Below are 23977 nucleotides of genomic sequence, written 5' to 3'. Positions count from 1 at the left end.
CCAGAGGCACCTTCATCGTTACAGCCCTGCCAAAAGGTACAATGACACAATGTCTCTGTGTCTCTGCATCAGTCATTCCAATTATTACCTACAAAAAGCAGCACAAGCTTTAGAAAATATGAACATTTGATCCCTGTATTTTGCAGTTTGTTAGAGCATGTTTGATGATTAAACTTTGAATGATTATTCAATGTAATAACTGCTTTTTCTCTGCCTCTCTCTCCCTCGCGCAAGAGGGGAAAAGTAAAAGAGGTTTAGCTTCAACGCGATCTCCGCTGAAACCGTTGTTTATTATTTCAGTAGGACTTTTATTTCTCAAACTCGTTGCCTTATGCTGCTCACTTTGAGCTCCTCGTGGGGCAGCAGCAGCGGCGGAGGTGACCGGGGCGGAGGAGGAGGCAGTGTGCAGTGATGTCGCTTCGGAGGCGGCCGAGAGTGGAGTGAGCTGAGCGAACAGGTGGACGATGTGAGTGTCGGGGCTCCTGTAGCTGCCTCCTTACATACGGAACACACGCGCCTTTTTCTCTCCCATGGCCCAGGAGAGCTGGCGCTGGGAGTGTTCGGGCGCTCTCTCGCTGTTTCCCCGGAGCCGCGCTCACGTCCCGCGCGTCCTGCATTCGAATAGCCTAATACTGTACAAATAATGAACCCGTTCATATCACATCACTAGAGCCGCTGACAGACACACAAACACACGCCAGAGGAGAAGTGGACAGGCACACAGACAAAATAAAGAGTCTGCAGCCGCTCACTGCAAAAAGTCAAGGATATTTTTTGGTTGAGCGTGTGATATGAGGAGTGTGGCGTGAGAGCGTGTGAAGGCGCTCAAATGCGTGTGTCTCACGGTTTCACCGTTGGCAGCCCTGTAAATACAAGAAAGCAAATAGAATCAACAAAAACATCAACATAGAATTAATCAATTACAGTAAAAGACAAGAGTGCAGATAAAATACTTTCAGTCATATGCACGGGCAAAAAGAACTGGACACAGACATGTATATGGTTAGTCTGGTGTTTTAAGTGATTTGCCTCAGGTGCTCTGTGGAGCGGGTCACACTGTTTTTAATGCAGGCTAGCTGATACCATAGAAATGTGCTAGCCTTGCACTAGCCTAGCGCCACGTGGCTCTACAAATATAAGAACTGCATGAATTACAAAAGAAATATCTCCAGAAATCATGGTATCATCATAATATTTTAAATGTTGTTCAGAGGAATTTTTTCCATATTTAATTCCTGCGTGATTTGTTGAGCTTTGAACCCAAAAAAACAAGGCGAGATTTTTTGTGTGTGCAGATTTTCCCCCACTTATAAGCAGCTTATTCAGAAACCAAACAAAGAAATCCACAATCCTCTGGGAAAAGTCTTTGTACCTAATGTTTGGACAAAACAAAACCATGAATTTAAACCAGGCTCTGTCCATTATTCTTTGTCATTTTTTCTGCATAAAATGTATGAAAACATGAAATTACAGAAAGATTTTGATGCATTTTTTCCTCATATCTACATCAGTAATCTCAAACGTTTCTAATTGGTTCCTCTACTTCCCACCTCTCTTTGACATCTTCACTTCCAATGCCTAACCCGCCGACTAACCCCTTTTGCCTCCGCCACAGACTCTCCTTCCTGCATCTTTCACCAGTCTGAAGCTCTGAAAGCTGCCGTGTAGATTTTCAGATTCGTTTTTTGTGTGTTTGTTTTTCTTCACAGAGAGTTTTCCAAAGAAAGAGAAAAGGCCAAGGCTCGAGGAGACTTCCAGAAACTCAGAGAGAAGCAGCAGCTGGAAGAGGACCTTAAGGTATTTATTTATCTATTCATTCTCGGGTCAGGTCTGTGTTATACTATTTTCTTTTTTTATTCATATCTTGAAAAAAACATTGCAGAAATCCAGGCGCTTTGACGATTCCCCACATTTTAACTCGAAGTGGATGTGAGGCCTGGCTGATCATTTCAAACACTTCAAAGCAGTTTGATTTATTTTGTCCTGCCCCAAGACGTTGGAAAATGATCTTTTTGAATACGTTTATGTCGGCTCAGCTCTTGCAGGAAAAAAGAAACTTTCCCGCTAAAGTAAAGTGTGATTAAAGTGATAGTCTGGAAGTCTAAAGGTTAAACAAAAGTTATGAAATGTGCAAAATCAACCACCTGGTCTTGCATGTTGATGTAAAGTAATTAATAATATACATGTATTATTTTTGGTGGAGTCCCTCCTTCCTAGATCTTAGCGACTAATCAGAGTGTAGCATCCTCCCGTGTCGACCAATGAGACGAGCTCTTCCTGTGAATCAGCCTGTCAGGTCCAATAGGGAGAGAGGGGGAGGAGCTTGATTGTTTACTTTTGAAATTTCTGTTCCTGCTCAACTCATTTTGCAAAATAAGGCTGTATCCGGATGTCCACTCTAGTCCCTAACCCCTCATTCACTACATAGGCCGCACTATATAGTCACTATAAAGTCACTGATTCTGTTGGCGATTCGGACACAAGACACTACTTTCTCCGAGCTGCGTGACATCACGCACGCTGCTATCATCACAAAAAAAGGAAGAAAAAAAAAAGTCACCCCAGTGTTAGACGTGCCAAAAGTCGGTCAGAGCCCGGTGTCCGAAGCGCCAGCAGATTGAGTGACTACATCTGCTAAAAGTTCAATTTTTCCGCCGGCGTGTCTGCTTCGAGAGCGTGTTTTAACCGTGCTTGTACATGTGCATAGGGCTATTTAGACTGGATCACTCAGGCGGAAGACATCGACCCGGAGAATGAAGACGACGGCCTGGACGACGACAAGCCCAGAAACTGTGAGTAACATAAACAATGCCATTTTTCCTCTTGGTAGATAAGTGCTATTGTGCAAGATTGTCTAAATGGCCTAAGTGCAATCTCATATTCTGTTCTTTACTTTTATACATCTATCTTATCCCACCTACTAGTATGTTGCCTTTCAAGTAATGGTATTTTCTTGTTTCGTCATCATGTGTCATGTCTTTTTGAGATACTTACTTTACTGTTCGATTAAGGAAGCAAACCTCATTTAATGGCTGTGTCCGTTTGGAATAAGACCCTTCACAGTATCTGTCCTTCTTTTCTCTTTCTCTTTATGGCACTGGTAAAACATGTGTCTATGGGCTCTTTATAATGTTAAGATCCAACAATTTACACTGAGTCACCTTGTTTGTGGACTCACTAGTGTTTGAACGCGAACAGGCCATTGATTCCTCGATAGTGAAGGTGTTTTGAGTGGTGGAAATGGGACGATTTACAGAAGTGAGAAAAGGTAGCGACTGGTGGCGACTTCTCATGTTTGCAGGAAAGTTGTGTATAAATAAAGAAGCACGATATCTGCCCTTCAGCGTGTACTTAAAGGTCAGCTCACACTACAGGACTTTTCTAGTCGTAAATGATTTCATATAGAATGGGGGGTCCACACTACACGACTGGATTCAGGTCGATTATAGAACGTCTGGGGGTTCACACTTAACGCCTGAGAATCGTCAGAGCGACTCACGATTCTGACAAACAGCTGATGTTTTATAACACAGCGCGTCTGTCGTCTCTACGGCTTCAAAACTGACCCCAGATCAGCAAAGACAGGCCTGTGTTTGTGAGCGCGGGATAACGTGTGTGTCCCGATTGGGCAACGGTGTCAACAATGTCACAACACCGCAGCGCTAGCTTACGGCTACTACGAAGCTTCAACTGGGCTATAGTTCTGTCAAATGGAGATACAAGTCAGCGACAGGAAGAAGCGGGACCTATTTCAGTGGATTTAATAAGAAAAGGAGACGGGCGTCGACCTCAGGATGGAGGAGACAGCGGAGGAGACGGAGGAGAAAGCGGGGAGGCTAGCCGCCGTTAGCATCGAGGTGAAGCTAAACAGTTCGTCTCCAAACTCAGTAAGTGCCGCTAAACTCTGTTCGTGGTTGAAATGTAGCTGGAAAAGGTGTTTGTCGTGAACTTTTGGTGATATAAAGTTGTGCTGTTTCGTGTGTGGGGCTGTGGCCGTGAAATGAGTTGTTTGTGCCGCTGGTTTAACAGAGAAGTGAAAAAAGGAGGCGCGGCGGTGTTTTTCTGTCTTTATATCACTCTGTCATTCACATTTGGGACGGTAAAATCGGGCTTAAAAATCAAACATGTTTGATTTCCTACGACTGGAGTCTAGTCGCGTCTTTCTACCGCCCACACTACACGACCCGACTCTGTGTGACCGCCTTCAACTAGACGCGACTCGATTAGACTCGGCACGACTGAGAATTAGAGCGAAATCGGGCATAAGTCGTGTAAGTAAGTGTTTCCCTGAGCCTGTGGATCTGTCGCAAACGCCGCGACACGAGTGAATGATGCTTTTATTGTCTGTTTGTGTTTGTCTGCGAGCTCTCCGGTGGTTTAATGCCCGGTTTGATTCGCGCCGAACGCGTCAGAGCATCAGCTATCGGCCCCTGGGCGCACATTGCGGCGACGTACACGCACACATACAGCGTCACGTTTACTGAAGCGAGCTGGGTGAGATGTCTCCTGTCAAACGTGATGGACGAAGACGAATCCGCTTTGTTTGACTCCATTACGGCGGCAGAGGAAAATAGGTGGTGAAGGGAGGGATGTGTTGGCAACGAGAGAGACAGTGACAAACCAAAAGAAATGGAGGAACAAAGATAAAGATGTTTTGCGCTTGTTTTCCTCTGAGTCATTAAGATAAGATAGTCCGTTATTGAGCTCACAGTGGAGAAATTCACTTGTTTACGTTCGGCTCACAAGATCGATCAGAGTGTGCAAAAGGGAAGGAAATGTGCAAACAGTATCTTATGTACAATGAGTAGGAGCAAAAATCTTAAGGAGCAAGAATATAAACAATAATAAAATAATAAAAAATACTTTCAGATTAGAATAGACTGTGAAAAGTAGATATATAGGTCAGCATTGGCAGTGCAAAGTTACAGTGCTAGTGCAGGTTGTCAATAAGTGACGCTAATACAGAGAATAAAGTGGTGCTGATGTGCATGTGGCTCTTTAAGATAAGATAAGATAAGATAAGCCTTTATTGATCTCACAATGGAGAAATTTACTTGTTACATACAGCTCTTAGAAGCACTCTGGGTGTCCAAACAGGCAGAAAATGTGAGAAAGATAAACAAAAAACGATAGTAAAATAGTAGTATCTTATGTACCATGACTACCAAGAACTTTGTGGGGACAGAAGTATAAACAGTAAATAATTAAGTAAACAGACTATAAACAAGAATGTTATAGCAATGCAGGTTTACGTCACAGTGCAAGTCAGGGCCGGACTGGGACTGAAAAACGGCCCTGGACTCTGACCAGCCTGGCCCAAGTGAGTGTAAATGCAGCACTTCCACAAAGACATATTTTAACCTCTTACCTCCCGTCTTAACCCGAGTGCCTTTTCTCGAGTTCAGCTTTACCCAAATCTAAAAGCTTCTCAACTGGAAAGCTAAGCCTACAAAAGTGATCGTTGCATTTTTGTCACATGTTGTGTTGTTTTTTTGTTGCTTTTTCAATACTTTTTGTGTGGCTTTTTGGAGTGATTTTGTCACTTTTTTTTTTGTGACACTTTTTATTCCTTTTCCATCGCTTTTTTCATTGCTACGTCGTCATGTTTTCGTCACGTTTTTGTCACTTTTTTGTTGCTTTTCCGGCACATTTTTGTTGCTTTTCACCCTTGTTTTCGTCGCTATTTCAGTGCTTCTCTTTTAAGCTTTTAGATTTGGGTAAAGCTCGGTTAAGGTGGGGGGTGAGAGGTTAAGGAGAAAATTGAGAGGCCAGACTGGTGGCCCGAGAGCCAGCGGCCCTTCTGTGGTCTTCCAGAATGGACATATTTTTTCCTCAAAACAAGACAAAATGTCTTATTTTAAGATTTATTTTCCTTGTTTTTAGTAGGGCACTTTTTGCAGTGCAGAATTTTAGACACATAAGGCCTTTCATGACCCTGAAAGCTGCCAGAATGTTTTAACACACTATGATCTTTTCGCATATAGAGTAGAGGTGTTGTCCATGATGGAGGTGACCTTGGCTAACACCCTCCTGTCCCTCACCTCCTCCACAGAGTCCAGAAGGGCAGCCCAGGACGGAGCTGGGCAGTTCTGAGTCCGTGATTACTCCAAGATTTCTAACCTGATTTTTTTTGGTTTTAGAGCGAGAGATTCGAGGTGACTGATAACACTTTGGGGCCCAAACACAGTGATCTCAGTTTAGTTTAGTTGGAGAAAGTTGTTTTGCGTCTGTTGGCTGCCGTGACAGAGTGTATCTACAGGCCCATGTTCCCCTGCTGTCAGTGACACACGGTCGAAGTACTCGGTTAAGTACTTCGACCGCGACTGGTCCTCATATCATCGCCTTTGTTTGGCTAGATTTGGGCCACGAGCTTTCCTTCTACTTTCTACTAAACTAAAAGTACTTGAAGGTAACGGTGCCCTCACTGAAGAACGCTGACATCGTGTTGCATTCCAGTCTGTGCATCACATCATTAGGTTTAACTGATCCGACACAGAGACAGATTTGAATGACACTGCTTTCCATGTCAGGCTGCTCCCGTCTCTGTCGCCGTCTCCTCCTCTTCCTCCACGGATGGTCCTCAGGAGGGAAGATGAATGAGGGCAGCCTGTCCTCTCCGCACACCGCACTTTACATAGATTCACACACACACACACACACACACAATCTTGTACTTCTAGCTTAGTGAGGACACACATAGGCATAATGTATTACCCAGACCCTAACCCCTAAGCCTAACCCTAACCTTAAAGGCCCTATACCTGATTTTTTGGCACTTTCCTAATGTATTTGTAGCATCCAAATTCTTTACAGAGACACGTTTATAGGCACATTTCTCAACTTTTCGGGGTCACTTTCACAAAAATGCTCGAAAACCAGCCTGAAAGTTCATAAAATGTATAGAAATGTTTTATCATTTGATGTGCGCTGTTTTCCCCACAAACGTTTCAGTTATAATATACTAAAGGAGAACAAAATAAATTTCATTTCTAGAAGTAAAATCAGGTATAGCTCCTTTAAACCTAGCCCAAATACTAACCCAATTCTAACCCAACCCTAAAACCACATCTTGACCCTCAAAACAGTTCTTCAAACAAGTGAGGACCACCCAAAATGTCCCCTCTTTACAAAAATGTCCTCACTCTGTTGGTTAAAAACGGGTACTCACAAAGTAGTAAATACAAGAACACACACACACACACACACACACACACACACACACACACACACACACACACACAATCTTGTACTTCTCTTTGTAAGGACACTCATAGACATAATGTATTACCCAGACCCTAATCCTAAGGCTAAAGCCCCGAACCATAACTATAACCCTAAACCTGAACCTAACCTAAACCCAATTCTAACCCTAACCCTAAAACCACATCTTGACCCTCAAACAGTCCTTCAAACAAGTGAGGACCACCCGAAATGTCCTCACTTTACAAAAATGTCCTCACTCTGTTGGTTAAAAACGGGTCCTCACAAAGTAGTAAGTACAAGAACTCACACGCGCACACTTGTACTGCTGTCTTAGTGAGGACACTCATAGACATAATGTATTACCCGGACCCTAAGGTTAGATAGAGCCCCTAACCCTAAACCTAAACCCAATTCTAACACTAACACTAAAGGTTATTGACGGAAGTGAGCGGGGGAAGTCTTTAGGAGTTACTGCGCGGACGTTTTGCTCCTCGTATCATTACGCCTCACAATATAGTCCCCCTTTTTATCTGCTTATAAAATCGACATGCTACATTTCTGTGTAAATATACTTCGCATGAAAACACTTCACGTAACTTTATTTAAATAGGGAACACGTGGAAGAGCTTGGTAGCTTCTATCGTGAGCTTTTTTGGAGCTATATGACATGTGGGAGAGGCTGCGTATGTGCTCCGTTTGCCTGGCAGAGCGCACGGACAAAGACCAGACAGGGATATATTAACTCGGCTAAAGTGAGGTAAGAGCATATCTCAGTATGTAAAAACGGTGGCCTATTCCTTTAACCCTAAACCTAACCCTAAAGCTAACCCTAAACCCAATTCTAACCCTAGCCCTAAAACCACATCTTGACCCTCAAACAGTCCTTCAAACAAGTGAGGACCACCCAAAATGTCCTCACTCTGTTGGTTAAAAACGGGTCCTCACAAAGTAGTAAGTACAAGAACACACACACACACAATCTTGTACTTCTATCTTAGTGAGGAAACTCATAGACATAATGTATAACCCAGACCCTAAGGTTAAGATAAGATGATACTTTATTGATCTCACAGATGGAGAAATTGCATACCCTAACCTTAACCCTAAACCTAAACACAATTCTAACCCTAACCCTAAAACCACATCTTGACCCTCAAACAATCCGTCAAACAAGTGAGGACCACCCAAAATGTCCTCACTTTACAAAAATGTCCTCACTTTACAAAAATGTCCTCACTCTGTTGGTTAAAAACGGGTCCTCACAAAGTAGTAAGCACAAGAACACACACACACACACACGTCCCAAGAATGAATAGAGGAGAAAGGTGGAGCGGAAAGGACAAATTAAGATGGAGAGAGTGCGGGCCAGGAAGTGCCCGTAAGACAGAGGAGGGACCTGGGACATTAAACAGATGCACTTTCACCAGCGGCCGAACACACGGGGGATGTTTCATGAAGACTGATGTGCGCCGCATCTGTGTGGCTGGGTTTGTAGTGACAGAGACAAGTGGGTGCCATTCCCGTCATTGATTCCCTGTATTTTTAGTCATAATCTCTCGTATGTGTCTGGAGTCTTATTGTGGGAGGCTGCGTTTACAATCACTGCTGATAAATAGAGATGGCAGAATCGCTCGGTGGCGATTTAGAAGAAGGCGTGCCTATAAAGCAGTGGTTCTCAACCTTTTGGTGCCGCAAACCCCCATTTTAACAGTAAGAGGGATTCGTGACCCCCGCTCGGGTCACACCGTGAGGAATAGAGATAGTAGCCGATATAATTCTTAACCTCTTAACTCCCGCCTGAACCGAGAGGATCTTTTTCCATCATTTTTTTGTTGGGTATTCAACTCATTTTTGCCACATTTTTGTCATTTTTTTGTCACATTTTTTGTCAAATTTTTGTCAGTTTTTTGTCATTTTTTTGTCACATTTTTGTCATTTTTTTTGTCACATTTTTGTCATTTATTTGTCACATTTTTGTCATTTTTTTTGTCACATTTTTCTCATTTTTTTGTCACATTTTTCTCATTTTTTTGTCACATTTTTCTCATTTTTTTGTCACATTTTTGTCATTTATTTGTCACATTTTTGTCATTTATTTGTCAATTTTTTAACCAATTTTTGTCAAATTTTTATCAAATTTTTGTCATTTTTTGTCATTTTTTTGTCACATTTTTGTCATTTATTTGTCACATTTTTATCACATTTTTGTCACATTTTGTCATTTTTTGGTCACATTTTTGTCATTTTTTTGTCATTTTTTTGTCACATTTTTTGTCATTTTTTTGTCATTTTTTTATCAAATTTTTGTCATTTTTTTGTCACATTTTTGTCATTTTTTGTAACATTTTTGTCATTTTTTTGTCACATTTTTGTCATTTTTTGTCACATTTTTGTCATTTTTTTGTCACATTTTTGACATTTTTTGTCACATTTTTGTCATTTTTTGGTCACATTTTGAATGTTTTTTGTAATTTTTTTGTCACATTTTTGTCACATTTTTGTCACATTTTTGTCATTTTTTGGTCACATTTTGAATGTTTTTTGTAATTTTTTTGTCACATTTTTGTCACATTTTTGTCACATTTTTGTCATTTTTTGTCACATTTTTGTCACATTTTTGTCACATTTTTGTCATTTTTTTGTCAAATTTTTATCAAATTTTTGTCAATTTTTTGTCATTTTTTTGTCACATTTTTGTCATTTTTTTGTCACATTTTGAAATTTTTTTGTAATTTTTTTTGTCACATTTTTGTCATTTTTTTGTCACATTTTTGTCATTTTTTTTATCACATTTTTGTCACATTTTTGTCATTTATTTGTCACATTTTTATCACATTTTTGTCACATTTTTGTCATTTTTTGTCACATTTTTGTCATTTTTTTGTCACATTTTTGTCACATTTTTTGTCACATTTTTGTCATTTTTTGGTCACATTTTGAATGTTTTTTGTAATTTTTTTGTCACATTTTTGTCACATTTTTGTCATTTTTTTATCACATTTTGTCATTTTTTGGTCACATTTTTGTCATTTTTTTGTCATTTTTTTTGTCATTTTTTTGTCATTTTTTTGTCATTTTTTTGTCAAATTTTTAACAAATTTTTGTCACATTTTTGTCATTTTTTTGTCACATTTTTGTCATTTTTTTGTCGCATTTTTGTCACATTTTTGTCACATTTTTGTCATTTTTTTGTCAAATTTTTATCAAATTTTTGTCAAATTTTTGTCATTTTTTGTCAAATTTTTGTCATTTTTTTGTCACATTTTTGTCATTTTTTTGTCACATTTTGAAATTTTTTTGTAATTTTTTTTGTCACATTTTTGTCATTTTTTTATCACATTTTTGTCATTTTTTTTATCACATTTTTGTCACATTTTTGTCATTTATTTGTCACATTTTTATCACATTTTTGTCACATTTTTGTCATTTTTTGTCATTTTTTTGTCACATTTTTGTCACATTTTTCTCCGCTCAAATCTGATGTTTAGTCGATTGATTTGTGTAAAATGTTCATTTGCACCGACATGTCGACACTGCAGCGTTTCTCAGCTCGGCCTGAAAACGGCTTTGTTTTCCTGTAGTGACTGATTTTATGTGGACTTCTCCAGCCCCATGTTAACACATCGGAGTATTCTTTTTTAATTCAGTTGGTGCGGCTTATTCAGGTGCGCTCAATAGTTCGAAATTTACAGTATATCTACTTTAAACACATGTCACCCCCCCTTCACTGCAGCTGGGGATAAACTGTCAGGAGAAGGCGCTACACGTGTCAAAGCTCTTTCTTCTATTTTCTTGAAGAAGCTACTGTAGTTCTTCCTCTGGGCCTCCTCCGTGTGACCTTGGCAGTCACGACCCTCTTCCCTAACCCCTACCTGAGAAGAGGCTTTCGTAGAACGGAGCAAAACATCCGCAACTCATGCAACCGAGTCCACTCCACCATACTTGGAAACCTCTACCACGAGCCACCGGGAGCACGTGAAGGTTTACATTGACAAAGATCCACACGGACGTAGGAACACTGGCCCCCATTGTGTCAGCGAGTGTCACGTGACTCATGTCTTTGAATATACAGGTGTCACTGTCGTGCATTCCCCCTGTATAAGACGGGCCGATCCCCTGTGTCAGGATGTCGGGGCGGCTCTTGTTGCCTTTGCCTGTTGTTGAGACCGATTGTTTGCTGACTCCTCTCCACCTGTGTGAGTTCACCGGTCGGCTTACGAGTTCGGACACTTGCTCTCTTCATGTAGTGTAAAGCGAGCGACGTAAACCCTTTTAACTCCATGAGAAAGTCACAAAAACGACAGGGGAAGTGCTTAGTGCTTCGAGGAGAGTTTCAAGACGATTAAATAAAATGACTTTGCAGATTGTGTTCGACAAGTTCTGGGCAAAAAGATGATGTAGCTCATGAAGTACCGTAAATTCTCTAATACTGGCCTGTATTCCATCAGAGGCCGGGTCTCCGACAGGGGCCGGGTTTGCGGCTGGCGGAGGCAAATTAAAGCCGGTCTCTAAAACAGGCCGGGGCTTTTATTAGAAACTATAGCAGTAGAAATATTCCCCATGTTTGGAATTTGTCTCATACTCGATCCGAGCGTAACTTTGACACAGATTTAGCCACTTTTCAAACCTCCTGTGACGATATTTGGAAACAGGGTAAGGAACAAATGTTTATGACCCTCCAGGGTTTTAATAAAGTCTCCATCGCGTCTTCAAAGCACGTCCAGCTGCTCCGTGTGCAGGTCAGTCCCACGCCTCAAAATAACTCCTCCCATCAGCGCGAGCGTCTCGTCTTCTCTCGGGTCAGTCTCATGATCGATCACAAACACAAACGCTCCGTCTAAACTCGCCTTTTACACGAGATAACAACAAATAATCCGGTCCTTTGGTAAAAACGAAACAGAAACCTGCAGCGACACTGATGTCAAAGCTCCGCTAACAGCAACGAAACACTTCCTGTTGTCCCGACAAAATAAAAGGCGTCAATATCTCGTTTTTCTTCGTTTTCCTGGTCGTCCGTTTTGCTCAAATAGAAATAAAGGCCTGTCTCTAATTGTGGCCTGGTTCCAATAAAGGCCTGGTCCTCGATGCCCTGGAGTAAATAAAGGCCCCGGCCTCTATTAGAGCATTTACGGTATATAAAATGTCAGACTTGATCTTGATTCGGAGGTTTTTGGATTCACAAACCTGCCACGTTCATCTTTTGGCTGAAAGCAGTGAGAGAGGAGACATTGGACTTTGTGACAGCTTTTGTTTCAGCAAGCGCCCGGCAGTGTTTCCCAAAGAGGTGAGGGGGGCCACGCGAGCACTCAGATCGGTCATTTTCACATGTGTACAGCGTGTTTTCCCCATGTGACTGTGACCTACTAACACTCACAGCTTCTGTACGTGTGTTCCGTGTGCTGTTTGTCTGAGCCGTCCTCTCTATTCCAGGTAAGACCCACCGTTTTCAGTCTCTTCGCGGCGCCGTCCGGAAAAACGCGGCTTTTCTTCGTAAGGCGTGTGCGTCTGTCTGCATGGTCCATACTTTTACAGAAATGCCAGAAGCGGATTGCATCTCCCCCCCTTCCCCCTTTTGTTATTTACTAGTGGTTTGATTTGGTTTCCTCCTCCTTGCCCTGCATCGGACTAAGCATCTCTCTCTGGCCACTCCAGCGCTGACTGAAGCTACGGAGTGGTTCGCCCCCGCTCTAAAATGTAACGTTTTATTCTCATTGTCTCCTTCCACTTGTTCAAGACGTAGCTGGAAAGCGGCTGCAGCATTAAAGGCAAACACTGACGGGCAAAGTAGTGACAACAGGTGCATTCCCACCGTCAGGCGACTTAGTTAGAGCTGCTTTTTTATCCTTCGAATGTTTTTAGTCCTTGAGGAAAACAGAAATGTCCAGTGTAGCGCAGATTCTCCTACTCCCACTTATTAAGTTATGTGGAACAAACATGTACCGGTGTAAATCACACATTTCCTAGAATCTGGATTTTGATTTCATAAATTCAGAATTCATTGAACTCACGATGGAGAAATCCACTTGTTCAGTCCAATCCACTTTATTTATACAGCACATTTTATAAACAAGTGTTTCCAAAGTGCTGCACATCAAATCGGCAATATAGGAATAAAAAATAAATATAATAAAATCAAGTGAAACCAAACTATACATTCAGCTAAAATGATCAATTAGTTTAAAACATAAATAAGATGCAAGAATGAAAGAAATTTAATAACATTTGTAAAAACAATAAAAGAAAATTAAAATAATAAAAGAAACCGGACCACACAACTCACGCGGTGTTAAAAGCCCGAGAATAAAAGTGGGTTTTAAGACGAGGTTTAAAAGACTCCAGGGTGGGGGCCGTTCGGACGTGAAGGGGCAGAGCGTTCCACAGCTTAGAACGCTCTGTCCCCTCTGGTTCTACGGTTCGTCTTAGGAACCACGAGCTGGAGCTGGACCTCAGACCTCAGAGCGCTGGAGAGTCTAGAAGAGTATAGAGTTATAGAAACTCTTCTTCTCAAAAACAAAGGAAATGTGCAATAAAAGAATACAGATTAAGGGGAGACACTGCAGGCAAAACTTTGTATTATTATTATTTTTTTAATTTATCAAGTTTTTGGGACAATTTGACCTCTTAACATCTTCACAGTTACATGGTTATTTTTGCATTAATTCAATGTTTCTCCAGGGATTGATTTGGGAAATTGTGATTTTAAGGGCCATTGTGGCGACAACATCCCCACGTGAGCAGCACCTGCAGACTTCAAACTCCCCAGCCTTGGACTTAACAATATTTAGAAGTTTTTTCAGAGGGACTTCAACATATCTAATTCCTAACCTGGTTTATAGAATTTCCAAAAACTTGTTGTTACTGAGAAATCAGTAAAAAAAAAATGTTTTTATTTTTTTTGGGTAACACTTTATTTGACACTACCCTTGATACTTTGTACCTAAGTAAATGTAATGTGCTCTAACAATGTGTGATGACTTGTACCTGTGGGTTCGATACACAATGGAATAATATATATTTGTAGTTTGTAGATACATCATAGACATAATTCTAACCCTAACCTTAAGCCCAAACCCTCAGGGTCTCGTGTCCTATTACATCATGTACTTACAAAGTACTAATACAAGTTATTCCATTGTGTATCTAACCCATAGGTACAAGTTATTACAGATTGTTACCGAGCTCATTACATTGTACTAAATTTACAGATACAATTTATCAAGGTACTGTATAATAAAGTGATACCTTTTTATTATTATTATTATTATTTTTTTTAAATAAACAGCTAGCTGGCTCGGGCATCTGTTCCGGATGCCTCCTGGTCGCCTCCCGCGGGAGGTGTTCCAGGCATGTCCTAGTGGGACAAGGCCTCGTGGAAGACCCAGGACACGCTGGTGGGACTATGTGTCCGAGCTGGCCTGGTGTCGCCTCGTGGTCCCCCCAGAACAGCTGGAGGAGGTGTGTGTGGATCGGGAAGTTTGGGCATCTCTGCTGAGACTGCTGCCCCCGCGACCCGGCCCCGGATAAAGCGGAAGAAAATGGATGGAAATAAACAGCTTATTTTAAAATATCTAAAATCTCCTCTTTGTAACTAATGGGGAGGATTTTGTCAACAAAATCAAACCATACATTTACATTTAAACCTGGCTTGATCCATTATTCAGTTTGTCTGACAACATAGGACAATTTGGGCATTTTTAGGCCTTATTTTTATATGAAAACATCAAATGACAAAAAATAATATATATACATATTTTTTTTCCTCATATTTGTGAGAGTAATCTACAGCAAAAGTTTAGAATCGATATCTCAACATTAAAAAAATGTCTCTCTATGCAGCTCGCCTTAAATCAGGAGATCTCTAGTGCAGTGGATATTAGAAAGTATAGAAATACGTGTTCATGTGCGCTTAGTAAATGTGCATCGCCTTTAAGCAGTGATTAAGGTTCACTCTTCACTCTGATTGGTTACATCAGCTTGTCACTCACAGAATACTGAGACTGACCAATAGGAGGAGTGAATGTCTCTCCAAAATGGCCGTCACACATTCCTGCTCTACACACTATGCCAGACGTGAAAATGCGCCTCGTATCTTCACCGTTGCCTCTATGCTGCAGCGCGGATTTCTTATTCACAACAACGACTTTCTGTCAATGTTTCAAACCGGGGCATTGCCAGAAAGTCGGGCCCCAAAAACTGAAAAGGAGATAAAGAGAGATGATATGACTCTGCGCTCCCGATCCCTCTTTGTAGGTTTTTTTTTTTTAGAAAATGAATGCCCTTTTGCCTGACCTACACACGAACAAAGACGACAATCACAGGACAGTGGCGCCTCAGGAAAGACCTCATCAATCAGCTCTTCAACACAGTCCGAATTACAATGGAAACACACGGTTACCACGTGGCGCCGCTGTGCTCTCACTGTCGTCTTTCGATAGTAGATCCCCTTTACCCGCAAATCACCGGAACTGCTTCTTTAGGAATATCAAACCTGGTTACGACTGTTGAATTCTGAGATGTTTGAAATAATGTTTATGTAGAGTGTAAACATGCATATGGTTAAAGGAACAGGCCACCGTTTTTCCATACTGAGATATGTTCTTACCTGAGCTGTGACGAGTTCTTTAGGACCTGTCTGATCTTCAGTCACGTAAACACAGCGCAGACGGCGTTAGCATTTAGCCTCTCCCGCTCTCCTCTATAGCTCCAAAACAGGTCAAGATAGAAGCTACCAAGCTCTTCCACGTTTTCCCTATTTAAATATGGTTACGTGAAGTGTTCCACTACAAAGTATAATTACACACAATTAAACAATGTGGATTTTCTAAGCGGATAAAAGGGGGGACTATGTTGTAAGGCGTAATAATACCAGGAGTAGTTCGACATCCGCGCAGTAAAGTGAAGATTAGTGCGCGGATTTCGAACTACTCCTGGCATTATTACGCCTATTTTGACCTGTTTTGAAGCTGCAGTTACACGTATGACCTGAGGTGGCAGTAGTGAGTATGAAATGGCTAACTTGCATCTAGCCCTTTTAACCTCTTACCACCCGCCAAAACAAAATGCATTCTCTCCTCTTTGCCATTGTCGTCACTTTTTATTTCCCTAATGCATTTTTGTCATTTTCTTGCTGGATTTTTGTCATTTTTTGTTGGATTTTTTTCACTTTTTTGTTGGATTTTTGTCACATTTTTGCTGGATTTTTGTCATTTTTTGTTGGATTTTTTTTCACTTTTTTGCTGGATTTTTGTCATTTTTTGTTGGATTTTTGTCATTTTTTTGTTGGATTTTTGTCACTTTTTTGTTGGATTTTTGTCATTTTTTTTGCTGGATTTTTGTCATTTTTTGTTGGATTTTTGTCATTTTTTTGCTGGATTTTTGTCATTTTTTGTTGGATTTTTTTCACTTTTTTGTTGGATTTTTTTCACATTTTAGCTGGATTTTTGTCATTTTTTGTTGGATTTTTTTCACTTTTTTGTTGGATTTTTGTCACATTTTTGCTGGATTTTTGTCATTTTTTGTTGGATTTTTTTCACTTTTTTGTTGGATTTTTGTCACATTTTTGCTGGATTTTTGTCATTTTTTTGTTGGATTTTTGTCACATTTTTGCTGGATTTTTGTCATTTTTTGTTGGATTTTTGTCACATTTTTGCTGGATTTTTGTCATTTTTTTGCTGGATTTTTGTCATTTTTTTGTTGGATTTTTGTCACATTTTTGCTGGATTTTTGTCACTTTTTTGTTGGATTTTTGTCACATTTTTGCTGGATTTTTGTCTTTTTTTTTGTTGGATTTTGGTCACATTTTTGTTGGATTTTTGTCATTTGTTGCTGGATTTTTGTCATTTTTTTGTTGGATTTTTGTCACATTTTTGCTGGATTTTGGTCATTTTTTGTTGGATTTTTGTCACTTTTTTGCTGGATTTTTGTCACATTTTTGCTGGATTTTTGTCATTTTTTTGTTGGATTTTGGTCACATTTTTGTTGGATTTTTGTCATTTGTTGCTGGATTTTTGTCATTTTTTTGTTGGATTTTTGTCACATTTTTGCTGGATTTTTGTCATTTTTTGTTGGATTTTTGTCACATTTTTGCTGGATTTTTGTCATTTTTTGTTGGATTTTTTTCACTTTTTTGCTGGATTTTTGTCACTTTTTTGCTGGATTTTTGTCATTTTTTTGTTGGATTTTTGTCACTTTTTTGCTGAGTAGTTCGAAATCCGCACAGTAATCTTCACTTTACTGCGCGGACGCCAAATTACTCCTGGTATTATTACGCCTTACAATATAGTCCCCCCTTTTATCCGCTTAGAAAATCCACATTGTTTAATTGTGTGTAATTATACTTTGTAGTGGAACACTTCACGTAACCATATTTAAATAGGGAAAACGTGGAAGAGCTTGGTAGCTTCTATCTTGACCTGTTTTGGAGCTATAGAGGAGAGAGGGAGAGGCTAAATGCTAACGCCGTCTGCGCTGTGTTTACGTGACTGAAGATCAGACAGGTCCTAAAGAACTCGTCAAAGCTCAGGTAAGAACATATCTCAGTGTGGAAAAACGCTGGCCTGTTCCTTTAAGTTTTATTCAACAAGGAGCATCCCATTGAGATGATTCTATCTATTTCCCCTATTATTACTTCCTGTTTAGTCTCTCCTGCTCCCTCTTTCCTTTGTGTCACAGGTCTGTTGGGTTTTCTCTAACAATAGACGTTAAACTAGTTCATAGGCCCAGTGAGGAGGAAGCTCTGGATTAGCAGAACGGGCCTTCTGTGAAAGTGACAGTGTCTTATGGTTTGGTTTCTTAAAGGTGCATTACGCAACTCTCTATGCGGAAAGACTCTGTAGTGACCCAGCGGCTGTTAGTGGTCCGCACGGCGCCTTTACTTTCGATCACGGTGGCCTCGACAACGCTCCAGAATCAAGACCTTCCAAACAATTGATCCTGGAGCGTCCTGGAGACCACGGCGATGGAGCGTAAAGGCACCGTGATGAACGCTCGTGCAGCCGCTGGGTCACTGCGAGGTCAAACAAGCACAAATATCAACTTCTTTTCCACATAAAAACTTGCATAAAGCACCTTTAAAGTGCATATGACAGGTTTTAATGCTGTTGAGTATATGACTTATATAGAGGGATGACATCAGTTGCATAATTCTGATTTTATTTCAGTGAAGCAGCAATTTTAATGAAGAAATGTTAGGAAGAAAAGTTATTTTTATTGAAATATTTAAGCTGCTGACAGGAAGTGACATAGATACAGACGGCGTCTCGTCATAGAAGGGGGCGTGGCTTCGCAGAGGGGGAAAATAGAATCTTTAGAGAAACACAATTTTTCACTGTTTTTAGCCATTTTCTGGTGGAATATCAACTTATTTATCACATACAAATAAAGTCAAGTGTAAATCGGGCCCATATGGATATTTTCTCACAGCAGATTGTTCAGTAGAAGTGAAAAAAACGCAGTTGTAGCTAGCACTAGCTAACCGTTAGCATTAGCCCGATGCTAACATGTAGCATCAGGTTAGCATTCTCCGTTATTCATGTGTTTATGGGCTGTTGAACCACTTTGCTCCTCCCCATGTCTTTTTTATCTTTATTTAGTAGAAACTATATTCATAATTCAGCGTTTGTTAAAGTAGTTTTTGAATAATTAGAGAAAGTTTACATTTTTTTAAAATTGTTTTCCCCCTTAACTGTTTTCAAACATGACCATATATGGGCGATCCCAGAGATGCCTCCTGCATGTATTGCTGGTTTGCAGGTTCTAGAATATGATGATGTCATCGGACCCAGCGGGGGGAGGAGCCAGTTTTTCCTATTAACAACATTACACTTTCACAAGTCGTAGCAAAAAAGAAAATATATGAATTAAAAAACTGATAATTAATATCAGTCACTGGGTCCATGATCTCTCTGTACAAGACCAAAAATGTCCTCAAAAATAAAATATTTTTTCCTCTATATAATAGTAAGGCCTTTAGAACGCTGTGATGTCACCTGCAATCCAGCAATACAGACGGCGTCTCTGGAATCGCCCATATATGGTCATGTTTGAAAACAGTTAAGGGGGAAAACAATTTTGAGAAAAATCTAAACTTCAAATTCAAAAACTGCTTTTTTAATGCTGAATTTTGAATAAAGTTTCTACTAAATAAAGATAAAAAGACATGGGGAGGAGCAAAGTGGTTCAACAGCCCATAAATACATAAATAACAGAGAATGCTAACATAATGCTACATGTTAGCATCGGGCTAATGCTAACAGTTAGCTAGCGCTAGCTACAACTGCCGTTTTTTCACTTCTACTGAACAATCTGCTGTGAGAAAATATCCATATGGGCCCGATTTACACTTGACTTTATTCATGTGATAAATAAGTTCATATTCCACCAGAAAACGGCTAAAAAGAGGGAAAAATGGTGTTTCTCTAAAGATTCTATTTTCCCCCTCGGCGAAGCCACGCCCCCTTCTATGACGAGTGCCGTCTGTATCTATGTCACTTCCTGTCTGTGTCCAATAAGGAAGTGAAACTATCAACAATTTTTTAAAAATGGCCAAACTAAAGAAAACAATCTTTAGCAAAACCTTAAATATATTTGTGTTAACCACGTTTTAGCAAAAACTGTGATTAATGTGTCATATGCACTTTAAAGCCACGCTGCGTAACAACATTTCAAAATAATCTCAAAATAACACAATCTTCCGTGAGCATCAGGGGCATGTTTTGGCATCGCCGACATGTTTTTAGGCGGTTGATCTCGTGGCTTTAAACCTGGAAATGTTCCGCGGTGTGGCTTTAACTCGCTCAAAGGTTCCTTAAGGATACTGCCTCGTCATTTTCCTGCCGTTATTCAAGCTGTAAACCTGCGAAGCGCTTGTGAGGGTGAACTCCAGCCAGTGCAGAAGTCGCCCTGAGCGTCAGAGCTGATGATGGCGAAGGTTATGTCCCACTCTCCGTAATGAAAGCCTCGTGTTTTATGGAGTCCCGTATAAAAGACCAAAGTTTGAATGTGTGTAGAAACTGCACTCCCATGTTTAGGAGCAGCTTTTTACATCCAGGCACTCTATGGAAATTGGTTTACTTTTAATCAGAACATGCAAGAGTAGTTTGTCCACATAAAACTTCCCCAGTATTTGACTTGGTTCAAGGTGTTTCATAGCACTTTAAATGAGAAAAGAATGAATGAAGAATGAACCATAATTGGATCCGATCCCTGCACTCGATATCACTTTGAATGCCTTAGCCAAAATAAAGGAGGCTTGTATATTCCTCTAGCATGTTTAAAGGAACAGGCCACCGTTTTGACATACTGAGATATGTTCTTACCTGAGCTTAGACGAGTTCTTTACTACCTGTCTGGTCTTTACCCGTGCTTTCAATCACGTAAACACAGCACAGGCGGCGTTAGCATTTAGCGCGATAGCATTTTGACGTGATTGAAGGCACGGGCATATCTCAGTGTGTAAAAACTGTGGCCTATTCCTTTTTAATCCCTCCCCTTTGCTGTCAGAAGAGGGCGCTCCAGCCACACTTTGACATCCAAACTCACAGTCCTCGGCGATAAAGACTCCTCTCCATTCACAGAAGCGATAACGCGTAACATGTTGCTGTACAGAAGTGGGTTCATGAGCCACAATTGGCTTGTTGCGCGGTGTGGCTATGCTAGTTCCTCTGAGCTGAAGGTGTGAGCGCCAGGACTTCCTGTCTGTTTTCTTTTCCTGGATAAAGGATTGATAGTTTGTTTTGAAGCTAAAGGCTAACATGCTATACAAAAAATATACATAAAAAGGCACTATTTCAAATTGTGTAACGCATTAACCCCTTAACTCTCACCTGAACCGAGCACAGTTTGGCTTTGCTGTGAAAATAGCAACAAAACTGAGACGAAAACAATGATGGAAATGTGACAAAAAAGTGAGAAAACATTGACATAAGTGACCAAAAATTGATGAAAAAGAGGCAAAAATGTGACAAAAATGCGAAAAAAAATTTGACCCAAAAAATGACAAAAAAAATGACAAAAAAATGACCAAAATGTGACTAAATGTGACAAAAATTTAATAAAAAATTGACGGAAAAAAAAATAAAATAATGTGACAAAAAATTACAAAAATTTGATTAAAAAATATGACGAAAAAATGACCAAAATGTGACAAAAATGGGAAAAAAATTTGACCCAAAAAAAATGCCCAAAAAAAATGCCCAAAAAATGACCAAAATGTGACTAAATGTGACAAAAATTTAATAAAAAATTGACGAAAAAAATAAATAAAATGTGACAAAAAATTACAAAAATTTGATTAAAAAATATGACGAAAAAATGACCAAAATGTGACAAAAATGCGAAAAAAAATTGACCCAAAAAAAATGAAACAAATAAAAATGACCAAAATGTGACTAAATGTGACAAAAATTTAATAAAAAATTGACAAAAAAAATAAATAAATAAAGTGACAAAAAAAATGACAAAAAAGTTACAAAAATGAGTTGAATGCCCAACAAAAAAAAAAAGATGGAAAAAAAAATCTGATGACGTGAGGAAAAAGATCCTCTCGGTTCAGGCGGGAGTTAAGAGTTTAAATTAGCCTTTAGCTTCAAGACAAAGGAACTCACTGGTCTAAGCTAATGTTAATGGGAATTAATACAAACAGGAAGTACTAGCGCCCACAGCTTCAGTTCAGAGGAACTAGCGTAGCCACATTGTGCAACCAAGCCAATTATGCATGAGTGTCACTTTAAAGGCCACCGTTTTTCCACACTGAGCGAGATATGTTCTTACCGGAGCTTAGACGAGTTGATGCGTACCTGTCTGGTCTTTGGAAGGGCGTGGAAGGGCATGGTAGCTTCCAACTTCACCCCCGTTTGGAGCCATAGGAATATGCTAGCAACATCTTTGGTCTTTGGCACACACAAGGACCAGACAGGTACACATCAACTCGTCTAAGCTCAGGTATGAACATATCTCAGTGGCCTGTTCCTTTAAGGTTTATATATCATGAAATATTAAGCTACATTTAATTCAAATCAATATTTTTTCCCCTTTTGTGCCGCCTGTATGTTGTAATACCTCATCCATCATTGTTTACTCATCTTCTCTTCCTCTCTTTCTCCCTCTCTCTCCTCTTCCTCCTCTCTGTTGTCCTGCAGTGAGCATGCCAGCCAGCGAAAACGAGTCTGTGAACACGGACAACGTGCCCGGGGTGGACGTGGAGGGCGAGGCCTGCTGTACCCGGCTAGCGTAAGTACCCGGAACGCGAGCCACGCCCTGTTCCTTAGCGCTTTCGGGCTAATCCCTCTATGAACTGTGCATGACTCCTTTCATTTTGACTCCGTCACACTGAGGAGGGCTTAAGAGTGGCTTAAACCTCGCAAATGTAGAATTAATCCACAAAAGTATGGATCGAATTTGGTGTTAATGGATTACTGGTGTAGTCCGAGTAGATGCTAGTAATAATGGTGTGTTTTAATAAGTGTAACATATATCATAGTCTGGGATACACTGGAGGATTTTTAGAGTGACTGTTTGCCGTGGCGTTCTTCCTGTGTCGGATCGCAGCCTTCGAAACCTCAAATCGTGTGTCAGACATTTTTTGTCCCGTCTAAACCCTCGCATTTTCTCCAGTTCAGCTTTACAAATATAAAAGCTAGGGATGCACCGATACCACTTTTTCTAAAACCGATACAAGTACTTGGATTTAAGTTCTCGCCGATACCGAATACTGATACGAGTACAAGGCATTTTCTTCAACAGACTTACTTTTTTCACAGCAGATCGGTTTGTAATGAGTTAATTTACTCACGTACATTTCCTTAAGTAAAGTCGGCGACACATTTAAGAGCAGTTATATTAGAATTGTGCTGATTTATTTTATTTTCATTCAATATAATTTATTTTTATGTCTCTGTCCATCATAGACAGAAAAGCCCATGTCCTAAAGCTCCCAATGCCTGAGCTTTATTCATTTATGTGTTTTTATTTAACAATAGTATTGAGATGTTTCTTAAATGGTCTCTTTTCGGCTTTACTTCAGCTCCTGTAGATTTTCTCGTGTGTTTGTAGTAACTTAGCGAGAAGCTACAGCGTTTTCATTGTTCTGCTGCAGCTCATTTTCCCTCAATATAAACATGCTGTATGTCTTTACTTTGGATTTTCTGAGGACTTTTTAGTCGCTGGGTTAGTTTTTCAGATGAATAAACCTCTGGGCTTAAAACGGCGTCAGAATGGCCAAAACTGCTAGCCGCGAGTTAGCATCGTTAGCCTGTCTGTTGTAAACACTGCAGACGTTTAGCTCTGGTTAAATCCAGCTCAGACTCTGGTTTAGAGAGCGCAGTCTGTAATAAAGTCAGCTCTATGTGGATTATTGTGTTTACACTAAACTATTCTCCAGTTTGTTGCTTCTTCTCTCCTCAGCTGAGAGCTGCGCATCGTAGCCGCGCCTCGTAGCCGCGCCTCGTAGCTGCGCTGGCCGCACGTGAAATGGTATCGGTTTCTGGTATCGGGACCTCATGAATGAGTACGAGTATGAGTACAAGCCTGTGGTATCGGCCTGATACCACAGGCTGGTATCGGTATCGGTGCATCCCTAATAAAAGCTTCTTGAACTAAGTGTCGAAACAGCGACAAAAACGAGGATGAAAATGCAACCCAAAAAGAAAGAATAAAAAAGCAGCAAAAGAGCGACAAAAACACAATGAATAAGTGAAAAAAAGTGTTTAAAAGGTGATGAAGAAAGCCACAAAAAAATATAAAAACAAACAGACGGAAAAGAGACAAAAACATGGAA

The 23977-nt window shown here is 40.2% G+C and overlaps 1 protein-coding gene across 12 annotated transcripts in view; it reads left to right on the top strand.

Annotated features, from left to right (window-relative positions):
- cacna1c (calcium channel, voltage-dependent, L type, alpha 1C subunit) overlaps window positions 1–23977 on the top strand; it is a 373377-nt gene that overhangs the window by 217441 nt on the left and 131959 nt on the right. For 8 of the 12 annotated variants that reach the window (XM_079552350.1, XM_079552351.1, XM_079552357.1 and 5 more), the window contains exons 8-10: window positions 1710–1797; window positions 2708–2792; window positions 22341–22431. In XM_079552350.1, coding sequence (XP_079408476.1) covers window positions 1710–1797; window positions 2708–2792; window positions 22341–22431 — 264 coding nt within the window. Of the gene's footprint in view, window positions 1–1709; window positions 1798–2707; window positions 2793–12633; window positions 12703–22340; window positions 22432–23977 lie in introns of all 12 variants that reach the window. The other 4 variants (XM_079552354.1, XM_079552352.1, XM_079552353.1 and 1 more) reach the window with 1 other exon arrangement.

This window comes from Gobius niger, assembly GCF_951799975.1.
Source record: "Gobius niger genome assembly, chromosome: 2".
In the NCBI taxonomy this organism is placed as follows: Eukaryota; Metazoa; Chordata; class Actinopteri; order Gobiiformes; family Gobiidae; genus Gobius; species Gobius niger.
The sequence above is the reverse complement of the archived record's forward strand: the minus strand, read 5'-3'. Positions and strand labels throughout refer to the sequence as shown.